The 19,163-nt window shown below is 43.8% G+C and overlaps 1 protein-coding gene across 4 annotated transcripts in view; it reads left to right on the top strand.

Moving 5' to 3' along the window:
• Window positions 1-18,487, top strand: part of LOC109872034 (5'-AMP-activated protein kinase subunit gamma-2) — a 60,269-nt gene extending 41,782 nt beyond the window's left edge. For 2 of the 4 annotated variants that reach the window (XM_031807074.1, XM_031807075.1), the window contains 12 exons: window positions 3,299-3,359; window positions 3,869-3,975; window positions 4,626-4,707; window positions 8,179-8,237; window positions 8,369-8,414; window positions 8,495-8,549; window positions 10,289-10,415; window positions 10,596-10,761; window positions 10,898-10,935; window positions 11,069-11,215; window positions 11,285-11,378; window positions 17,874-18,487. In XM_031807074.1, the coding sequence (XP_031662934.1) occupies window positions 3,299-3,359; window positions 3,869-3,975; window positions 4,626-4,707; window positions 8,179-8,237; window positions 8,369-8,414; window positions 8,495-8,549; window positions 10,289-10,415; window positions 10,596-10,761; window positions 10,898-10,935; window positions 11,069-11,215; window positions 11,285-11,378; window positions 17,874-17,905 (1,014 nt within the window). In that variant the 3' untranslated portion in view covers window positions 17,906-18,487. Of the gene's footprint in view, window positions 1-2,925; window positions 3,039-3,298; window positions 3,360-3,868; window positions 3,976-4,625; window positions 4,708-8,178; window positions 8,238-8,368; window positions 8,415-8,494; window positions 8,550-10,288; window positions 10,416-10,595; window positions 10,762-10,897; window positions 10,936-11,068; window positions 11,216-11,284; window positions 11,487-17,873 lie in introns of those variants that run through there. The other 2 variants (XM_031807076.1, XR_004205816.1) reach the window with 2 other exon arrangements.
• Window positions 18,488-19,163: the final 676 nt, after the last annotated feature.

Below are 19,163 nucleotides of genomic sequence, written 5' to 3'. Positions count from 1 at the left end.
GTTCCATGTAGTCATGGCTCTATGTAGTACTGTGGAATAGAGTTCCATGTAGTCATGGCTCTATGTAGTACTGTGGAATTGAGTTCCATGTAGTCATGGCTCTATGTAGTACTGTGGAATTGAGTTCCATGTAGTCATGGCTCTATGTAGTACTGTGCGCCTCCCATAGTCTGTTCTGGACTCGGGGACTTTGAAGAGACCTCTTGTGGCATGTCTTGTGGGGTATGCATGGGTGTCCGAGCTGTGTGCTAGTAGCTTAAACAGACAGTTCGGTGCATTCAACATAGAGATTGACATGCATATTATTGATGTTAGCTCTCCGTGTACAGACCTCTCCCTGCTTTGACCATGACAGTTTTCAACCCTGGCAGTTTAGTCTCCTCAACTTGCTCAATTTCCACATTATTCATTACAAGATTAGTCGAGGTTTAGGGTTTAGTGAATGACTTGTCCCAAATATTTAGAACTAACTTATTCCTTGCCATCCATTCTAAAACTGACTGCAGCTCTTTAAGTGTTGCAGTGATTTCACTTGCTGATGTTGGATGGTGTATCAATAATCCTAGTCATTGCAAAGATACAGGTGTCCTTCCTAACTCCGTTGCCAGAGAGGAAGGAAACCGCTCAGGGATTTCACCATGAGGCCAATGTTGACTTTAAAACAATTAGTTTGGCTGTGATAGGAGAATAACTGAGGATGGATCAACAACATTGTACTTACTCCACAATCCTAACCCAAAATACACAGTGAAAATAAGGAAGCCTGTACAGAATTCAAATATTCCAAGCCATGCATCCTGTTTACAATAAGGCATTGAAGTAAAACTGCAAAAAAATGTGTCAAAGAAATAAACTTTATGTCCTGAATACAAAACATTATGTTTGGGGCAAATCACATCACTGAGTACCACACTTCATATTTCCAACCATGGTGGTGGCTGCATCATGATATGGGTATATGGGTATGCTTGTCATTGGCAAGCACTAGGGAGTTTTTTAAAGATAAAAATAAACTGAATAGACCTAAACACAGGCAAAATCCTAGAGATAAAACAGGTTCAGTCTGCTTTCCAACTGACAATGGGAAACAAATTCACCTTCAGTAGGACATTAACATTAAACACAAGGCCAAATATACACTGGAGTTGCTTTCCAAGACGACATTGAATGTTCCTGAGTGGCCTAGTTACAGTTTTGACTTAAATCATCTTGAAAATCTATGGCAAGATTTGAAAATTGCTGTCTAGCAATCATCAACAACCAAGTTGACAGAGCATGAACAATTTTAAAAATAATTAATGTGCAGATATTGTACAATTCACGTGTGTAAAGCTCATAAAGACTTACCCAGAAAGACTCACAGCTGTAATCGCTGCCAAAGGTGATTCTAACGTGTATTGACTCAGTGTTTTCCGTATTTCATTTTCAATACATTAGCTAAAATTTCTAAAACAAACAAATTTTCACTTTGTCATTATGGGGTATTGTGTGAATGTTTTTTTTTAATACATTTTGAATTCAGGCTGTAACTCAACAAAATGTTGGGGGGTATGAATACTTTCAGAAGGCACTGTTGATTGATTGAGGATGTGATATATATTTTTTTAACTAATACTTCTAGTAACTGTCTGTGTCTGTCTGGTTGAGCTATAGCAAACACTACCCTGATAGTGTAAGTCAATACTTCATCACCATCTTTGGTTTTGTTGTTTCTTCTTACACCCTAAACCCCACGACTATAAGAACATGAGCCTTAAGTATCTCTCTCTCTCTCTCTCTCTCTCTCTCTAATATTGATAATATCTCACGCTGTCTCTCTTCTCCTCTCTCCTCACCTGTCTCTCAACACACACCAGGTTCTCCTCTTACCATAATCAAAGGAATGACTTCTCTGCCACTTCCAATCTGGAAGCGTGTTAATGAAACAGCCCTCCATCTCTAATTGACATCCCCGTGTTAACCTACAGCGCGTTCCCTTCCCTGTTCCCTGTGGCAGTGCAGCAGCAGCAGATTGGGATGGGATTCATGCCCGTGCTGATGCGGGGTTAGGCTGAAAATTGCTGTGTCACGTTGAGGTATAGGGTGACTCTGGGGGGTTGGTTGGACATGCCAGGGGTGATCTTTCAGGGCTGTTTCTTCTACTGCACTGGATTAGGGTCTAATCAAGGGTCTAGGGGAGATGAAGAAAAACATGTTTTTAAAGGATTTTGAATCCTCATATGCTACAAAGAGCACAGTATGGCGTATGGCTTGGCTCATGGTATGTGCCATGATGAAGTGTTTTGTAGGATAGGGAGGAAGGCAACTTGCCTCATTGACATTTGCATGTTAGTGCTGTACACAGATTTATTTTGTTGTAGGATTATTTTGCTGCAGCACAGCCTCTGTCTCTGCACAGTGTCTTAGTCATTGTGCAGTAGTCAGCCTACTTCATCCCTTGCCATATGGATTTATTTTTATGCACTACCCATATACGTAAATAATTCTCTATTGTGCAAATTGTTTCATTTTAATGTCTTGCAAAAAAAGTTAAGGGCATAGAGAAGGACGGGGAATCCTTGGCTTCTGGCTGCTTGGCAACATAAGGGATTTCCTAATATGGTGAAAATCCGTGGTTGTTTCGCATGTAGGATTCTAGTGCGTGATCATAATAATAAATGCAAATTGAACGAATTCCCTTGTCGTTCACAATCCACAGAATGCGCAAAAAAAACATATGCTTCCGAGCAGATACACTGTCACACGTAGCCTATGCCAGTCTGTTTTTTTAAATAATAAAAAATATTTTTGCTTCGTTTTTTATCCGGAAGACTTGTACACTCCTTTGTTTTATTCAGTAGTATGATCCTACTGTAGGCATTGGCTGCTTGATTGCAGCAAAATAGATTTAGGAATGTTCCACTAATACAGAGTTAAGGGGTGTGTAGTCTACTAATAATGTGCCATTACAGTTACTGGCAGGCACAGTGCTCCAGATATGAATTACCCACAGTCTACAGTAGAAACTTGGACAAGGGCAATTGAATGAGTTGCACGCAGTACGCACGTTTTGTCATTGTCAGACAGACGGGGCTTGCTTTTCTTAATGTTGCCTTTGCGCAAGGACATTTAGCCTACTGGAAGTCTTCAAAAAGATAGTTGATTTTGTCATGGTGTAAAGTGCCATCAGTTATTGAATGTATATTGTTATTTTAATCTTAACTTTGCCAAACGACGAGTGGTTGTGCGCCTGAAAGCGTGCGTCTGTCATATTGTGGTAGGTTTGGAGCGCGTTCTTGACTGTCTCTTATTCTTACAGAATTTCTACGGTTTATTCGAAGGCATGTTGGAGAAACTTGAACTAGACGATGATGGTGTTGGTAAGTGCATTTACATAGTCGACTAGTCTACATTTTCATTTTACTTGATGGTGTTACGTAGCCATTTATTTGTCATTTTTGCAATTGTATCCGCTTATAGTTGAAGACCAGGGCTCAATATGGAATGCATGCTGATTTGTAAAGTGCTGGTGTGAATTGTAATGTGAATATTAATTCCATTACATAGGTGACACCGGTTGCTATTCACAGAATATGACGCTTCATGGGTTAAATTACTCCGGTTTTGGTCATTTTTTACCAATACAACAAGTGTCATCCTGATTGCAAAATCACAATCCTTCACATTTGAAGCCTTATTATGCAGGATGTGTTTTGATCGTAACCCAACTATTGCCTGGTGATAGCGCAAAGCCTTCTGCAGTCCTGTCAGCATGCTCTGTTGGAATGAGGGATCCCCCAGCCCAAGAGGTGGCATCATTGGTTCAGTATGAATATTGAGATGATCCAATATACACATTTGGTGTGAATATTTGTGTCTGTCTTTACAGCTGCTGAACCAGACAGTGACATTTACATGCGCTTTATGAAGTCCCATAGCTGCTATGACATCGTCCCCACCAGCTCCAAGCTGGTTGTGTTTGACACTGGACTGCAAGTAAGTGAGCCCAGCAGCTCCTCCACATGACTACACGTTGACATCACGTTGGAGCCATCATGGATAAGGGACCATGTTCAAAAAGCGCTTCAAAGTAGAAGTGCTGATTGAGGATAATTTTTTTTGCGTTTTAGATCATAATGGATAAGACTGCATGGACACGGGGCACCTGATCTTAGAACAGCAATCTGAGACACTTTCTGGCCAGGCCCAGACAGACACACAGGGTTGAGAATTCAGACTATGTATAAATACGTTTGAGTAGGCCTGACTATAACCTAACATTGAGCATCTGCATAGCTTTTGTTTATCTTACTAGGTTTGTCCACTGAGGGACATTCTTATGGCTATTGAAGTGTCTCCTTGGTTTGAAAGGCACTGAGAGCGGCTTGGTTAATGTTCCATGAGAAGAGCAGTGCTATTGCTAGTGCTAATGATTTGCCTCATAAAATGGTTAAACAGTAATCAGCCACTGAATCTTATTAAACTCAAGGTTGTAGTTCCCTTATCTGAGTATGAAACCCCTTAAAACCAGAATGCTTTAGTGTTTGATTTGGATTTCAATTGAACACTTCCACATTTATACAATACCACCTTCAGAACCTTGCCATCCATGTGTTTCTGTGCATGATTGTGGTCTTTTCTCACAGGTGAAGAAGGCTTTCTTTGCCTTAGTGGCCAATGGGGTGCGAGCTGCTCCACTGTGGGACTCGGAGAGGCAGTGTTTTGTGGGTAAGAAACGCCTTTTGTGTATGACACACGTTCACATGAAATGCATTCATGCTTAATGCATTCACTGATGCGAACACCTATATCCACCAATGAATGCATATCAGGGCCGTAGCCAGGGTCTCAGATTTAGTCCGGTCCGGGAAGAAAGTTGAAGCTCGTTTAATGCATTTCTATACAATTTAAAAAATAAATAAATGATCATTCAAAGAACAGCAAAAACAAGCAAAACCCCAGCCATTATCACATTGGTTGCTGTAGCTTCATTCACCTCAGTCGATCTATAAACACATAGCCTGTTAGCCATATAGTTAGCCACTACACATTAACTCACATTAACTCAGCACCGGAATTAAAAACTTTTTAGTTGTTGCAGTTTTACAGCTAATTTCCTTTTCCTACAATTCTACACATATTGCAATATTGCAAACTTATCTGAGTGAGAGTGACTAACAAAATCAATGGTGTTCCTGCAGGCCCTGTCGATAATTCGTCCATGATTCAAGTTTTTATTTTTTTTTAACTTTATTTTTTTTTACAATTTTCTACATTGTAGAATAATAGTGAAGACATCAAAACTATGAAATAATTCATATGGAATCATGTAGTAAGTAAAAAAAAAAAGTAAAATAAAATATATTTCAAAATATATTTTCTATTTGAGATTCTTCAAAGTAGCCACCCTTTGCATTGATGACAGCTTTGCATGCTCTCAACCAGCTTCATGAGGAAGTCACCTGGAATGCATTTCAATTAACAGGTGTGCCTTGATAAAAGTTAATTTGTCGAATTTCTTTCCTTAATGCGTTTGAGACAATCAGTTGTGCTGTAACAAGGTAGGGCTGGTATACAGAACATAGCCCTATTTGGTAAAAGACCAAGTCCATATTATGGCAAGAACAGCTCAAATAACCAAATAGAAACGACAGTCCATCCTTACTTTAAGACATGAAGGTCAGTCAATCCGGAACATTTCAAGAACTTTGAATGTTTCTTCAAGTGCAGTCGCAAAAACCATTAAGCACTATGATGAAACTGGTTCTCATGAGGACCGCCACAGGAAAGGAAGACCCAGAGTTACCTCTGCTTCAGAGGATACGTTCATTAGAGCTACCAGCCTCAGAAATTGCAGCCCAAATAATAGCTTCACAGAGTTCAAGTGACAGACACATCTCAACATGAACTGTTCAGAGGAGACTGTGTGAATCAGGCCTTCATGGTCAAATTGCTGCAAAACAAAAACACTATTAAACGACACCAATAATAAGAAGAGACTTGCTTGGGCCAAGAAACATGAGCAATGGACATTAGACTGGTGAATATCTGTCCTTTGGTCTGATGAGTGCAAATTTGAGATTTTTGCTTCCAACCGCCGTGTCTTTGAGACGCGGTGTGGGTGAACGGATGTTCTCCGCATGTGTGGTTCCCACCGTGAAGCATGGAGGAAGAGGTGTGATGGTGTGGGGGTGCTTTGCTGGTGACACTGTCAGTGATTTATTTGGAATTCAAGGCACCCTTAACCAGCATGGCTACTACAGGATTCTGCAGCGATACGCCATCCCATCTGGTTTTCGCTGAGTGGGACTATCATTTGTTTTTCAGTAGGAAAAAGTCAGACTGTTCTCTCTACTACCGCATAGCAAGCGGTACCGAAGTGCCAAGTGTAGGACAAAAATGCTTCTCAACAGTTTTTACCCCCAAGCCATAAGACTCCTGAACAGATAATCAAATGGCTAACAGGACTATTTGCAATGTGTGCCCCCCCAACCCATCTTTTTACACTGCTACTACTCTCTGTTTATCATATATGCACAGTCACTTTAACTATACATTCATGTACATACCACCTCAATTGGCCCAACCAACCAGTGCTTCCACACATTGGCTAACCGGGCTATCTGCATTGTGTCCCGCCACCCGCCACCCACCAACCCCTCTTTTACGCTACTGCTACTCTCTGTTCATCATATTTGCATAGTCACTTTAACCATATCTACATGTACATACTACCTCAATCAGCCTGACTAACCTGTGCCTGTATGTAGCCTCACTACTTTTATAGCCTCGCTACTGTATATAGCCTGTCTTTTTACTGTTGTTATTTTTCTTTACTTACCTATTGTTCACCTAACAGCTTTTTTGCACTATTGGTTAGAGCCTGTAACTAAGCATTTCACTGTAAGGTCTACACCTGTTGTATTCGGAGCACGTGACAAATAAACTTTGATTTGACCCAACACACCTCCAGGCTGTGTAAGGGCTATTTGACCAAGAAAGAGAGTGCTGATGGAGTGCTGCATCAGATGACCTGGCCTCCACAATCACCCGACCTCAACCCAATTGAGATTGTTTGGGATGAGTTGGACCGCAGAGTGAATGAAAAGCAGCCAACAAGTGCTCAGCATATGTGGGAACTCCTTCAAGACTGTTGGAAAAGCATTACTCATGAAGCTGGTTGAGAGAATGCCAAGAGTGTGCATAGCTGTCATCAAGGCAAAGGTTGGCTAATTTGAAGAATCCAAAATCTAAAATATATTTAGATTTGTTGAACACTTTTTTTGATTACTACATGATTCCATGTGTTATTTCATAGTTTCAATGTCTTCACTATTATTCTACAATGTAGAAAATAGTAAAAATAAACTCTTGAATGAGTAGGTGTGTTCAAACCTTTGAATTTCTTTCTTAAATTTCTGGAATTTGTGAGTATTGTTTTGTATTGTTAGGTATTACTGCATTGTTGGAGCTAGAAACATAAGCATTCCGCTGCACCTGCGATAACATCTACTAATTATGTGTACGAGACAGATAGCGTTTTATTTGATTTGATTTATAGACCACATGAATTTAGACCACATGAATAAAATTCGGTGAACTGGTTCTACTCTTTTTGGCCATTGCTGGTGTTTTGTGGTGTGAAACTGAATGGGTCGAGCACAACACGTCAACTCCCTGTTACCCATAGCTAGACAGGCTACAAATGTTTTATCAATACGTTTGTTTTTGTTAAGTTTGCATTCAATTGCCCATCCCTGTTGCACATAACAAGCTTCCATTCCCCCTGTCACGAGGGAACTCATGGCTGATGTAAGATGAAATTGGCAACCCTGTTACGGTCAACCCTGTTACGGTCAACCCTGTTACAGACACTTTATTTGACACCTAGGAACTTACTATAGTAATTTTTATTTAACCTGTTGAGATGGGAAAACGTGTTTTTTAATTAGGTTGTACGTGTGCTCTCTTTTATTATTTAGATGAGGCTATATTACCCAAAATGTTCCACTCATTTGGTGGAACGACCCAGATAACAATTATCTCCAGATTTAAATAGGATGTTAGTCAGTTTTGTTACGAGTCCTAGCCAGTCGAGCGTGATTTGTTGATATGAAGTCCGTTAGCAACCTAATGCTTTACGACAGCTTCATGACAACGGTTAGTCATTCTGAAGGCATACATGTCCTCTCATTTCAGGAATGTTGACAATCACCGACTTCATCATCATACTACACAGATACTACAAGTCACCGTTGGTAAAGTTTGAGTGGACGAAACCATTTTTTTGCATTATGTTTGTTCAACATTTGAAACCTATGATGGATTTCTGTAGTTCTGTATTGTGTGTGTGTGTGTTTTTTATATCTATATAGTTGTTGTTTTATAGGTGCAAATATATGAGTTGGAAGATCATAAGCTTGAGACATGGAGAGGTATGTAAAGAGCTCTGGTTTATATTATATCATTAAACTAGATGTACCGAACGTTGAACTCCCATCGTCCCTCTCCACAGAAGTATATTTGCAAGAGACATTCAAACCTTTAGTGAACATATCACCCGAATCAAGGTAAGTTGTTACTGCATAACCATGTCTATTATGCAGTTGTGAATGTGTGCATGACTGTTTGCCATGTACAGTGGGGCAAAAAAGTATTTAGTCAGCCACCAATTGTGCAAGTTCTCCCACTTAAAAATATGAGAGAGGCATGTAATTTTCATCATAGGTACACTTCAACTATGACAGACAAAATGAGAAGAAAAAAAATCCAGAAAATCACATTGTAGGATTTTTTTATGAATTTATTTGGAAAATAAGAATTTGGTCACCTACAAACAAGCAAGATTTCTGGCTCTCACAAACCTGTAACTTGTTTTTTAAGAGGCTCCTCTGTCCTCCACTCGTTACCTGTATTAATGGCACCTGGTTGAACTTGTCAGTATAAAAGACACCTGTCCACAATCTCAAACAGTTACACTCCAAACTCCACTATGGCCAAGACCAAAGAGCTGTCAAAGGACACCAGAAACAAAATTGTAGACCTGCACCAGGCTGGGAAGACTGAATCTGCAATAGGTAAGCAGCTTGGTTTGAAGAAATCAACTGTGGGAGCAATTATTAGGAAATGGAAGACATACAAGAACTCTGATAATCTCCCTCGATCTGGGGCTCCACACAAGATCTCACCCCGTGGGGTCAAAATGATCACAAGAACGGTGAGCAAAAATCCCAGAAGCGCACGGGGGGGCCTAGTGAATGACCTGCAGAGAGTTGGGACCAAAGTAACAAAGCCTACCATCAGTAACACACTACGCCGCCAGGGGCTCAAATCCTGCAGTGCCAGACGTGTCCCCCTGCTTAAGCCAGTACATGTCCAGGCCCGTCTGAAGTTTGCTAGAGAGCATTTGGATGATCCAGAAGAAGATTGGGAAAATGTTATATGGTCAGATGAAACCAAAATATAACTTTTTGGTAGAAACTCAACTCGTTGTGTTTGGAGGACAAAGAATGCTGAGTTGCATCCAAAGAACACCATACCTACTGTGAAGCATGGGGGTGGAAACATCATGCTTTGGGGCTGTTTTCCTGCAAAGGGACCAGGACGACTGATCCGTGTAAAGGAAAGAATGAATGGGGCCATGTATTGTGAGATTTTGAGTGAAAACCTCCTTCCATCAGCAAGGGCATTGAAGATGAAACGTGGCTGGGTCTTTCAGCATGACAATGATCCCAAACACACCGCCCGGGCAACGAAAGGAGTGGCTTCGTAAGAAGCATTTCAAGGTCCTGGAGTGGCCTAGCCAGTCTCCAGATCTTAACCCCATAGAACATCTTTGGAGGGGGTTGAAAGTCCGTGTTGCCCAGCAACAGCCCCAAAGCATCACTGCTCTAGAGGAGATCTGCATGGAGGAATGGGCCAAAATACCAGCAACAGTGTGTGAAAACCTTGTGAAGACTAACAGAAAACGTTTGACCTCTGTCAATGCCAACAATGGGTATATAACAAAGTATTGAGAAACTTTTGTTATTGACCAAATACTTATTTTCCACCATAATTTGCAAATAAATAAATAAAAAATCCTACAATGTGATTTTCTGTATAGTTTTTTTCCTCATTTTGTCTGTCATAGTTGAAGTGTACCTATGATGAAAATTACAGGCCTCTCATCTTTTTAAGTGGGATAACTTGCACAATTGGTGGCTGACTAAATACTTTTTTGCCCCACTGTATGTGGTTTGAATATACATACCTGCGAAGACAACGCCTGCATTTTCTTTTAATGTGCGTTTTATGTTTGTCTTTGAAGCATATTTGATGCGGTGTATTCCCTCATCAAAAACAAGATCCACCGTCTGCCTGTCATCGACCCTGTTACGGGAAACCCACTTTACATCCTCACACACAAGAGGATCCTCAAGTTCCTACAGCTCTTTGTAAGTCTCAAACCAATACTGACAACCTGACGTTAAGGTTTTATGATAATACACACTAGTCCCATTGGGGAAGAATATAAGAAAAACGGTCTTTCTTGAAACAATAATCTGCCCTTGGAGTTGGAGAAGAAGGTGAATAGAAACTGAAAGTGTCTCTCTCGCTATGTTGTGTTGTTCCAGGTGCGAGAGATGCCCAAGCCAGCCTTTATGAAGCAGACCCTGGGGGAGCTGGGCATCGGTACCTACAAGAACATAGCTTTCATCCACCCTGACACACCCATCATCAAGGCCCTGCAGATCTTCGTAGAGAGGAGGGTGTCTGCCCTGCCTGTGGTGGACGTATCTGGTACGTGTTACTGTAAAACACTTTGACAGCTGTTGTTAAAAGATGCTTTAAAAGGGTAATTTGATGGATTCATTGATATAGATTCAGTTTAACTCTCGTGGTGAAGCCTAATGGTTATGTTTCAATCTCCTCACAGGGAAAGTGGTGGATATTTACTCCAAATTTGATGTCATAGTAAGTGGTTACTAAATATTGATGATCTTAATACACCTTGGTAATCACCTGACTTCCTCCCTCAACAATATATTGTGAATATTTTCCTTCAAAAATACATCCATATGAGTGTGTCTATGTATCATGTGTGTAGAACCTGGCAGCAGAGAAGACTTATAATAACCTGGACATCACCGTGACCCAGGCTCTGAGGCATCGCTGGCAGTACTTTGAGGGGGTCATGCAGTGCCACAAGCTGGACACACTGGAGACCATCGTGGACAGGATTGTCAAAGCAGAGGTGAGTTCTAACACACACGCCTCTCTTCCTCACTTTTTCTCTTTCTCTCTAACTTTGTGTGTGTGTCAGGTCCATCGGTTGGTGGTGGTGGATGATCGCTCGGCCATCGAGGGCATCGTCTCCCTGTCTGACATTCTACAGGCCCTGGTGCTCAGCCCAGCAGGTATAGACGCTCAGCATTCCTAACCCCCCCCCTCATCCTACACCTGGACCCTGAGCTCCCTCCCTCCCCACCCACCCTGTCGTGCCCCGCCCTGTACCTCTCACACAGGTAGGACACAAACACAAACTCTGGCCCTTGCTGGTTGGCACCCACATGCGGATGGCACGTGCCTGTGCTCGTGAGCTGTCCTGTATTGCCAACTCGTTATGGTGTAGTATGGGCTTGTCTGTGTCCTGTCCTTTCCTCCTACCCTTTGATTAAAATCGAATCAAATCAAATTGTATTTGTCACATGCGCCGAATACAACACGTGCAGACCTTACAGTGAAATGCTTCATTACAAGCCCTTAACCAATAATGCAGTTTTAAGAAAATACCTTAAAAAAGTAAGAGATAAGAAAAACTAATAATTAAAGAGCAGCAGTAAACAACAATAGTGGGGCTATATACAGGAGTACTGGTACAGAGTCATTGTGGAGGCTATATACAGGAGTACCGGTACAGAGTCAATGCGGAGGCTATATACAGGGGGTACCGGTACAGAGTCAATGCGGAGGCTATATACAGGAGTACTGGTACAGAGTCATTGTGGAGGCTATATACAGGAGTACCGGTACAGAGTCAATGTGGAGGCTATATACAGGGGGGTACCGGTACAGAGTCAATGTGGAGGCTATATACAGGAGTACTGGTACAGAGTCATTGTGGAGGCTATATACAGGAGTACCGGTACAGAGTCAATGCGGAGGCTATATACAGGAGTACTGGTACAGAGTCAATGTGGAGGCTATATACAGGGGGTACCGGTACAGAGTCAATGTGGAGGCTATATACAGCAGTACCGGTACAGAGTCAATGTGGAGGCTATATACAGGAGTACCGGTACAGAGTCAATGTGGAGGCTATATACAGGAGTACCGGTACAGAGTCAATGCGGAGGCTATATACAGGAGTACCGGTACAGAGTCAATGCGGAGGCTATATACAGGAGTACCGGTACAGAGTCAATGCGGAGGCTATATACAGGGGGTACCGGTACAGAGTCAATGTGGAGGCTATATACAGGGGGTACCGGTACAGAGTCAATGTGGAGGCTATATACAGGGGGGTACCGGTACAGAGTCAATGCGGAGGCTATATACAGGAGTACCGGTACAGAGTCAATGCGGAGACTATATACAGGGGGTACCGGTACAGAGTCAATGTGGAGGCTATATACAGGGGGTACCGGTACAGAGTCAATGCGGAGGCTATATACAGGAGTACCGGTACAGAGTCAATGCGGAGGCTATATACAGGGGGTACCGGTACAGAGTCAATGCGGAGGCTATATACAGGAGTACCGGTACAGAGTCAATGCGGAGGCTATATACAGGAGTACCGGTACAGAGTCAATGCGGAGGCTATATACAGGAGTACCGGTACAGAGTCAATGCGGAGGCTATATACAGGAGTACCGGTACAGAGTCAATGCGGAGGCTATATACAGGGGGTACCGGTACAGAGTCAATGCGGAGGCTATATACAGGGGGTACCGGTACAGAGTCAATGTGGAGGCTATATACAGGGGGTACCGGTACAGAGTCAATGCGGAGGCTATATACAGGAGTACCGGTACAGAGTCAATGCGGAGGCTATATACAGGGGGTACCGGTACAGAGTCAATGCGGAGGCTATATACAGGGGGTACCGGTACAGAGTCAATGCGGAGGCTGTATACAGGAGTACTGGTACAGAGTCAATGCGGAGGCTATATACAGGAGTACCGGTACAGAGTCAATGTGGAGGCTATATACAGGAGTACCGGTACAGAGTCAATGTGGAGGCTATATACAGGAGTACCGGTACAGAGTCAATGCGGAGGCTATATACAGGAGTACCGGTACAGAGTCAATGCGGAGGCTATATACAGGAGTACCGGTACAGAGTCAATGCGGAGGCTATATACAGGGGGTACCGGTACAGAGTCAATGTGGAGGCTATATACAGGGGGTACCGGTACAGAGTCAATGTGGAGGCTATATACAGGGGGGTACCGGTACAGAGTCAATGCGGAGGCTATATACAGGAGTACCGGTACAGAGTCAATGCGGAGACTATATACAGGGGGTACCGGTACAGAGTCAATGTGGAGGCTATATACAGGGGGTACCGGTACAGAGTCAATGCGGAGGCTATATACAGGAGTACCGGTACAGAGTCAATGCGGAGGCTATATACAGGGGGTACCGGTACAGAGTCAATGCGGAGGCTATATACAGGAGTACCGGTACAGAGTCAATGCGGAGGCTATATACAGGAGTACCGGTACAGAGTCAATGCGGAGGCTATATACAGGAGTACCGGTACAGAGTCAATGCGGAGGCTATATACAGGAGTACCGGTACAGAGTCAATGCGGAGGCTATATACAGGGGGTACCGGTACAGAGTCAATGCGGAGGCTATATACAGGGGGTACCGGTACAGAGTCAATGCGGAGGCTATATACAGGAGTACCGGTACAGAGTCAATGCGGAGGCTATATACAGGAGTACCGGTACAGAGTCAATGCGGAGGCTATATACAGGGGGTACCGGTACAGAGTCAATGTGGAGGCTATATACAGGAGTACCGGTACAGAGTCAACGTGGAGGCTATATACAGGGTATACCGGTACAGAGTCAATGCGGAGGCTATATACAGGAGTACCGGTACAGAGTCAATGCGGAGGCTATATACAGGAGTACCGGTACAGAGTCAATGCGGAGGCTATATACAGGGGGTACCGGTACCGAGTCAATGTGGAGGCTATATACAGGGGGTACCGGTACAGAGTCAATGTGGAGGCTATATACAGGGGGTACCGGTACAGAGTCAATGTGGAGGCTATATACAGGGGGTACCGGTACAGAGTCAATGTGGAGGGTATATACAGGGGGTACCGGTACAGAGTCAATGTGGAGGCTATATACAGGGGGTACCGGTACAGAGTCAATGTGGAGGCTATATACAGGGGGTACCGGTACAGAGTCAATGTGGAGGCTATATACAGGGGGTACCGGTACAGAGTCAATGTGGAGGCTATATACAGGGGGTACCGGTACAGAGTCAATGTGGAGGCTATATACAGGGGGTACCGGTACAGAGTCAATGTGGAGGCTATATACAGGGGGTACCGGTACAGAGTCAATGTGGAGGCTATATACAGGGGGTACCGGTACAGAGTCAATGCGGAGGCTGTATACAGGAGTACTGGTACAGAGTCAATGCGGAGGCTATATACAGGGGGTACCGGTACAGAGTCAATGTGGAGGCTATATACAGGAGTACCGGTACAGAGTCAACGTGGAGGCTATATACAGGGTATACCGGTACAGAGTCAATGCGGAGGCTATATACAGGAGTACCGGTACAGAGTCAATGCGGAGGCTATATACAGGAGTACCGGTACAGAGTCAATGCGGAGGCTATATACAGGGGGTACCGGTACCGAGTCAATGCGGAGGCTATATACAGGGGGTACCGGTACAGAGTCAATGTGGAGGCTATATACAGGGGGTACCGGTACAGAGTCAATGTGGAGGCTATATACAGGGGGTACAGGTACAGAGTCAATGTGGAGGCTATATACAGGGGGTACCGGTACAGAGTCAATGTGGAGGCTATATACAGGGGGTACCGGTACAGAGTCAATGTGGAGGCTATATACAGGAGTACCGGTACAGAGTCAATGCGGAGGCTATATACAGGAGTACCGGTACAGAGTCAATGCGGAGGCTATATACAGGGGGTACCGGTACAGAGTCAATGCGGAGGCTATATACAGGGGGTACCGGTACAGAGTCAATGCGGAGGCTATATACAGGGGGTACCGGTACAGAGTCAATGCGGAGGCTATATACAGGAGTACCGGTACAGAGTCAATGCGGAGGCTATATACAGGGGGTACCGGTACAGAGTCAATGCGGAGGCTATATACAGGGGGTACCGGTACAGAGTCAATGCGGAGGCTATATACAGGAGTACCGGTACAGAGTCAATGCGGAGGCTATATACAGGGGGTACCGGTACAGAGTCAATGCGGAGGCTATATACAGGGGGTACCGGTACAGAGTCAATGCGGAGGCTGTATACAGGAGTACTGGTACAGAGTCAATGCGGAGGCTATATACAGGAGTACCGGTACAGAGTCAATGCGGAGGCTATATACAGGGGGTACCGGTACAGAGTCAATGCGGAGGCTATATACAGGGGGTACCGGTACAGAGTCAATGTGGAGGCTATATACAGGAGTACCGGTACAGAGTCAACGTGGAGGCTATATACAGGGTATACCGGTACAGAGTCAATGCGGAGGCTATATACAGGAGTACCGGTACAGAGTCAATGCGGAGGCTATATACAGGAGTACCGGTACAGAGTCAATGCGGAGGCTATATACAGGGGGTACCGGTACAGAGTCAATGTGGAGGCTATATACAGGAGTACCGGTACAGAGTCAACGTGGAGGCTATATACAGGGTATACCGGTACAGAGTCAATGCGGAGGCTATATACAGGAGTACCGGTACAGAGTCAATGCGGAGGCTACATACAGGGGGTACCGGTACAGAGTCAATGCGGAGGCTATATACAGGGGGTACCGGTACAGAGTCAATGCGGAGGCTGTATACAGGAGTACTGGTACAGAGTCAATGCGGAGGCTATATACAGGAGTACCGGTACAGAGTCAATGCGGAGGCTATATACAGGGTATACCGGTACCGAGTCAATGCGGAGGCTATATACAGGAGTACCGGTACCGAGTCAATGTGGAGGCTATATACAGGGGGTACCGGTACAGAGTCAATGTGGAGGCTATATACAGGGGGTACCGGTACAGAGTCAATGTGGAGGCTATATACAGGGGGTACAGGTACAGAGTCAATGTGGAGGCTATATACAGGGGGTACCGGTACAGAGTCAATGTGGAGGCTATATACAGGGGGTACCGGTACAGAGTCAATGTGGAGGCTATATACAGGGGGTACCGGTACAGAGTCAATGTGGAGGCTATATACAGGGGGTACCGGTACAGAGTCAATGTGGAGGCTATATACAGGGGGTACCGGTACAGAGTCAATGTGGAGGCTATATACAGGGGGTACCGGTACAGAGTCAATGTGGAGGCTATATACAGGGGGTACCGGTACAGAGTCAATGTGGAGGCTATATACAGGGGGTACCGGTACAGAGTCAATGCGGAGGCTGTATACAGGAGTACTGGTACAGAGTCAATGCGGAGGCTATATACAGGAGTACCGGTACAGTGTCAATGCGGAGGCTATATACAGGGGGTACCGGTACAGAGTCAATGTGGAGGCTATATACAGGAGTACCGGTACAGAGTCAACGTGGAGGCTATATACAGGGTATACCGGTACAGAGTCAATGCGGAGGCTATATACAGGAGTACCGGTACAGAGTCAATGCGGAGGCTATATACAGGAGTACCGGTACAGAGTCAATGCGGAGGCTATATACAGGGGGTACCGGTACCGAGTCAATGTGGAGGCTATATACAGGGGGTACCGGTACAGAGTCAATGTGGAGGCTATATACAGGGGGTACCGGTACAGAGTCAATGTGGAGGCTATATACAGGGGGTACAGGTACAGAGTCAATGTGGAGGCTATATACAGGGGGGTACCGGTACAGAGTCAATGTGGAGGCTATATACAGGGGGTACCGGTACAGAGTCAATGTGGAGGCTATATACAGGGGGTACCGGTACAGAGTCAATGTGGAGGCTATATACAGGGGGTACCGGTACAGAGTCAATGTGGAGGCTATATACAGGGGGTACCGGTACAGAGTCAATGTGGAGGCTATATACAGGGGGTACCGGTACAGAGTCAATATAGAGGCTATATACAGGGAGTACCGGTACAGAGTCAATGTTTCAATGTGTGGGGGCACCAGTGTCAAGGTAATTATGTACATGTAGGTAGAGCTTTAGAGTGGTTATGCATAGATAATAACATAGAGTAGCAGCAGTGGGGGGGGGGCGGGGGGCTCCTCTGTTGTCTTGTTATTTTGTCTGCTTATAGTTTCAATAAAAGATGAATGATAATTGATGTAAGATAAAGTGTTTGCATTTCTGTGCTTTGGAAGGAAATGCATTTGCTGCTGCAGTCATAATTGCATTTGGAATGTGCTGGTGCATCAGTTCCCAGAATGAAAAGTACAGTGAGCAAGACACATCATTATCTTTGATGTGAGACGTGATGAGAAAAAACCTGAAGCATCTTGCACAACTCTCTCCCTGAAGCAAAGAAGCCTACTGTTATGTTGGGCATTAGCCTGGTCCCAGATCTGTTGGTGCTGTATAGGCAACACCTATTGTCGTTGCTATGCCATAACAACAACCATAAGAGTTGGCTATACAGCACAATAAGATCTGAGACCAGGCTAGTAGGATGTGTTCTTGTGTTCTCACATGTCTGTCCTCTCTCCCCCCCACCCCCCCACCCCTAGATGCCTGCCGAGAGGAGGGCCTGCTGAAGTGAAAGGGAAAAAGCTGTGGGGACCACTGAGGTTGAAGGCTGTTATAAAACTTAGTATTCTACATCTATAGCTTCAGACATGGGGCCCGGAGCCCTTGGTATTGATGCTCTAGACTTTGAAACCAAAAGGATGGGCTGGACTTCACTAGACTGGATTGAACTGATACGGGGATGTAAAGGGCTCTAATTCCCGAGGACCAGCATCTCTCTGTCTAAATGGAACTGGGCTTCATTCACTGTGGGATGGTTATAGTAGGGTGGAATGATGACGCAGGGTGAGGTTGAGCCAGTCTAGAGACTGTGGCTATGTATATGAGAGCTACGTATATTTAGGTTGTTCTCTCTATCATGCTGCTCTGTCGTTGTTCCCAGCAACAGTGCCTAGTCACTCCCAGTAAGTTTTAAACCTTCAAGGATCAAGAAGATTGACCGATATGGTCAAAGCATCTTAGACTTGATGATACACACTTTTAGGAGAAATGTCATGTTTTCATGCTTTACCCTTGTAATGGTGGGAGGGGCTGTATTTTTATATGAGTAATATGCTGTGAAGAGAGACAGAACATAAAAAAGGCCTTATTTTAAGACATGTTTTGCCTGCTTTATGTACTTTATGTACTCTATGTACTCTATGTACTTTATGTACTCTATGTACTCTATGTACTCTATGTACTTTATGTACTCTATGTACTCTATGTACTCTATGTACTTTATGTACTCTAATGTACTTTATGTAACTCTATGTACTCTATGTAACTTATGTACTCTAGGTACTCTATGTACTCTATGTACCTCTAAATGTAACTTTATGTACTCTATGTACTTTATGTACTCTATGTACTCTATGTACTCTATGTACTTTATGTACTTTATGTACTCTATGTACTCTATGTACTTTATGGTACTCTATGGTACTCCTATGTACTCTATTGTACTTTATGTACTCTATGTACTCTATGTACTTTATGTACTATCTATGTAATTTATGTACTCTATTGTACTCTAGGTACTTTATGTACTCTATGTACTCTATGTACTTTTATTGTACGCTATGTAACTCTATGTACTCTATGTACTACTATGATTACTCTATGTACTCATGTACTCTATGTACTCCTATGTACTTTATGTACTCTATGTACTCTATGTACTTTATGTACTCTATGTACTCTATGTACTCTATGTACTCTATGTACTCTATGTACTCTATGTACTCTATGTACTCTATGTACTCTATGTACTCTATGTACTCTATGTACTC

The sequence above is a fragment of the Oncorhynchus kisutch genome, linkage group LG27 (genome assembly GCF_002021735.2).
Source record: "Oncorhynchus kisutch isolate 150728-3 linkage group LG27, Okis_V2, whole genome shotgun sequence".
NCBI classification, from domain to species: domain Eukaryota; kingdom Metazoa; phylum Chordata; class Actinopteri; order Salmoniformes; family Salmonidae; genus Oncorhynchus; species Oncorhynchus kisutch.
This window is presented reverse-complemented; position numbering and strand designations above follow the sequence as displayed.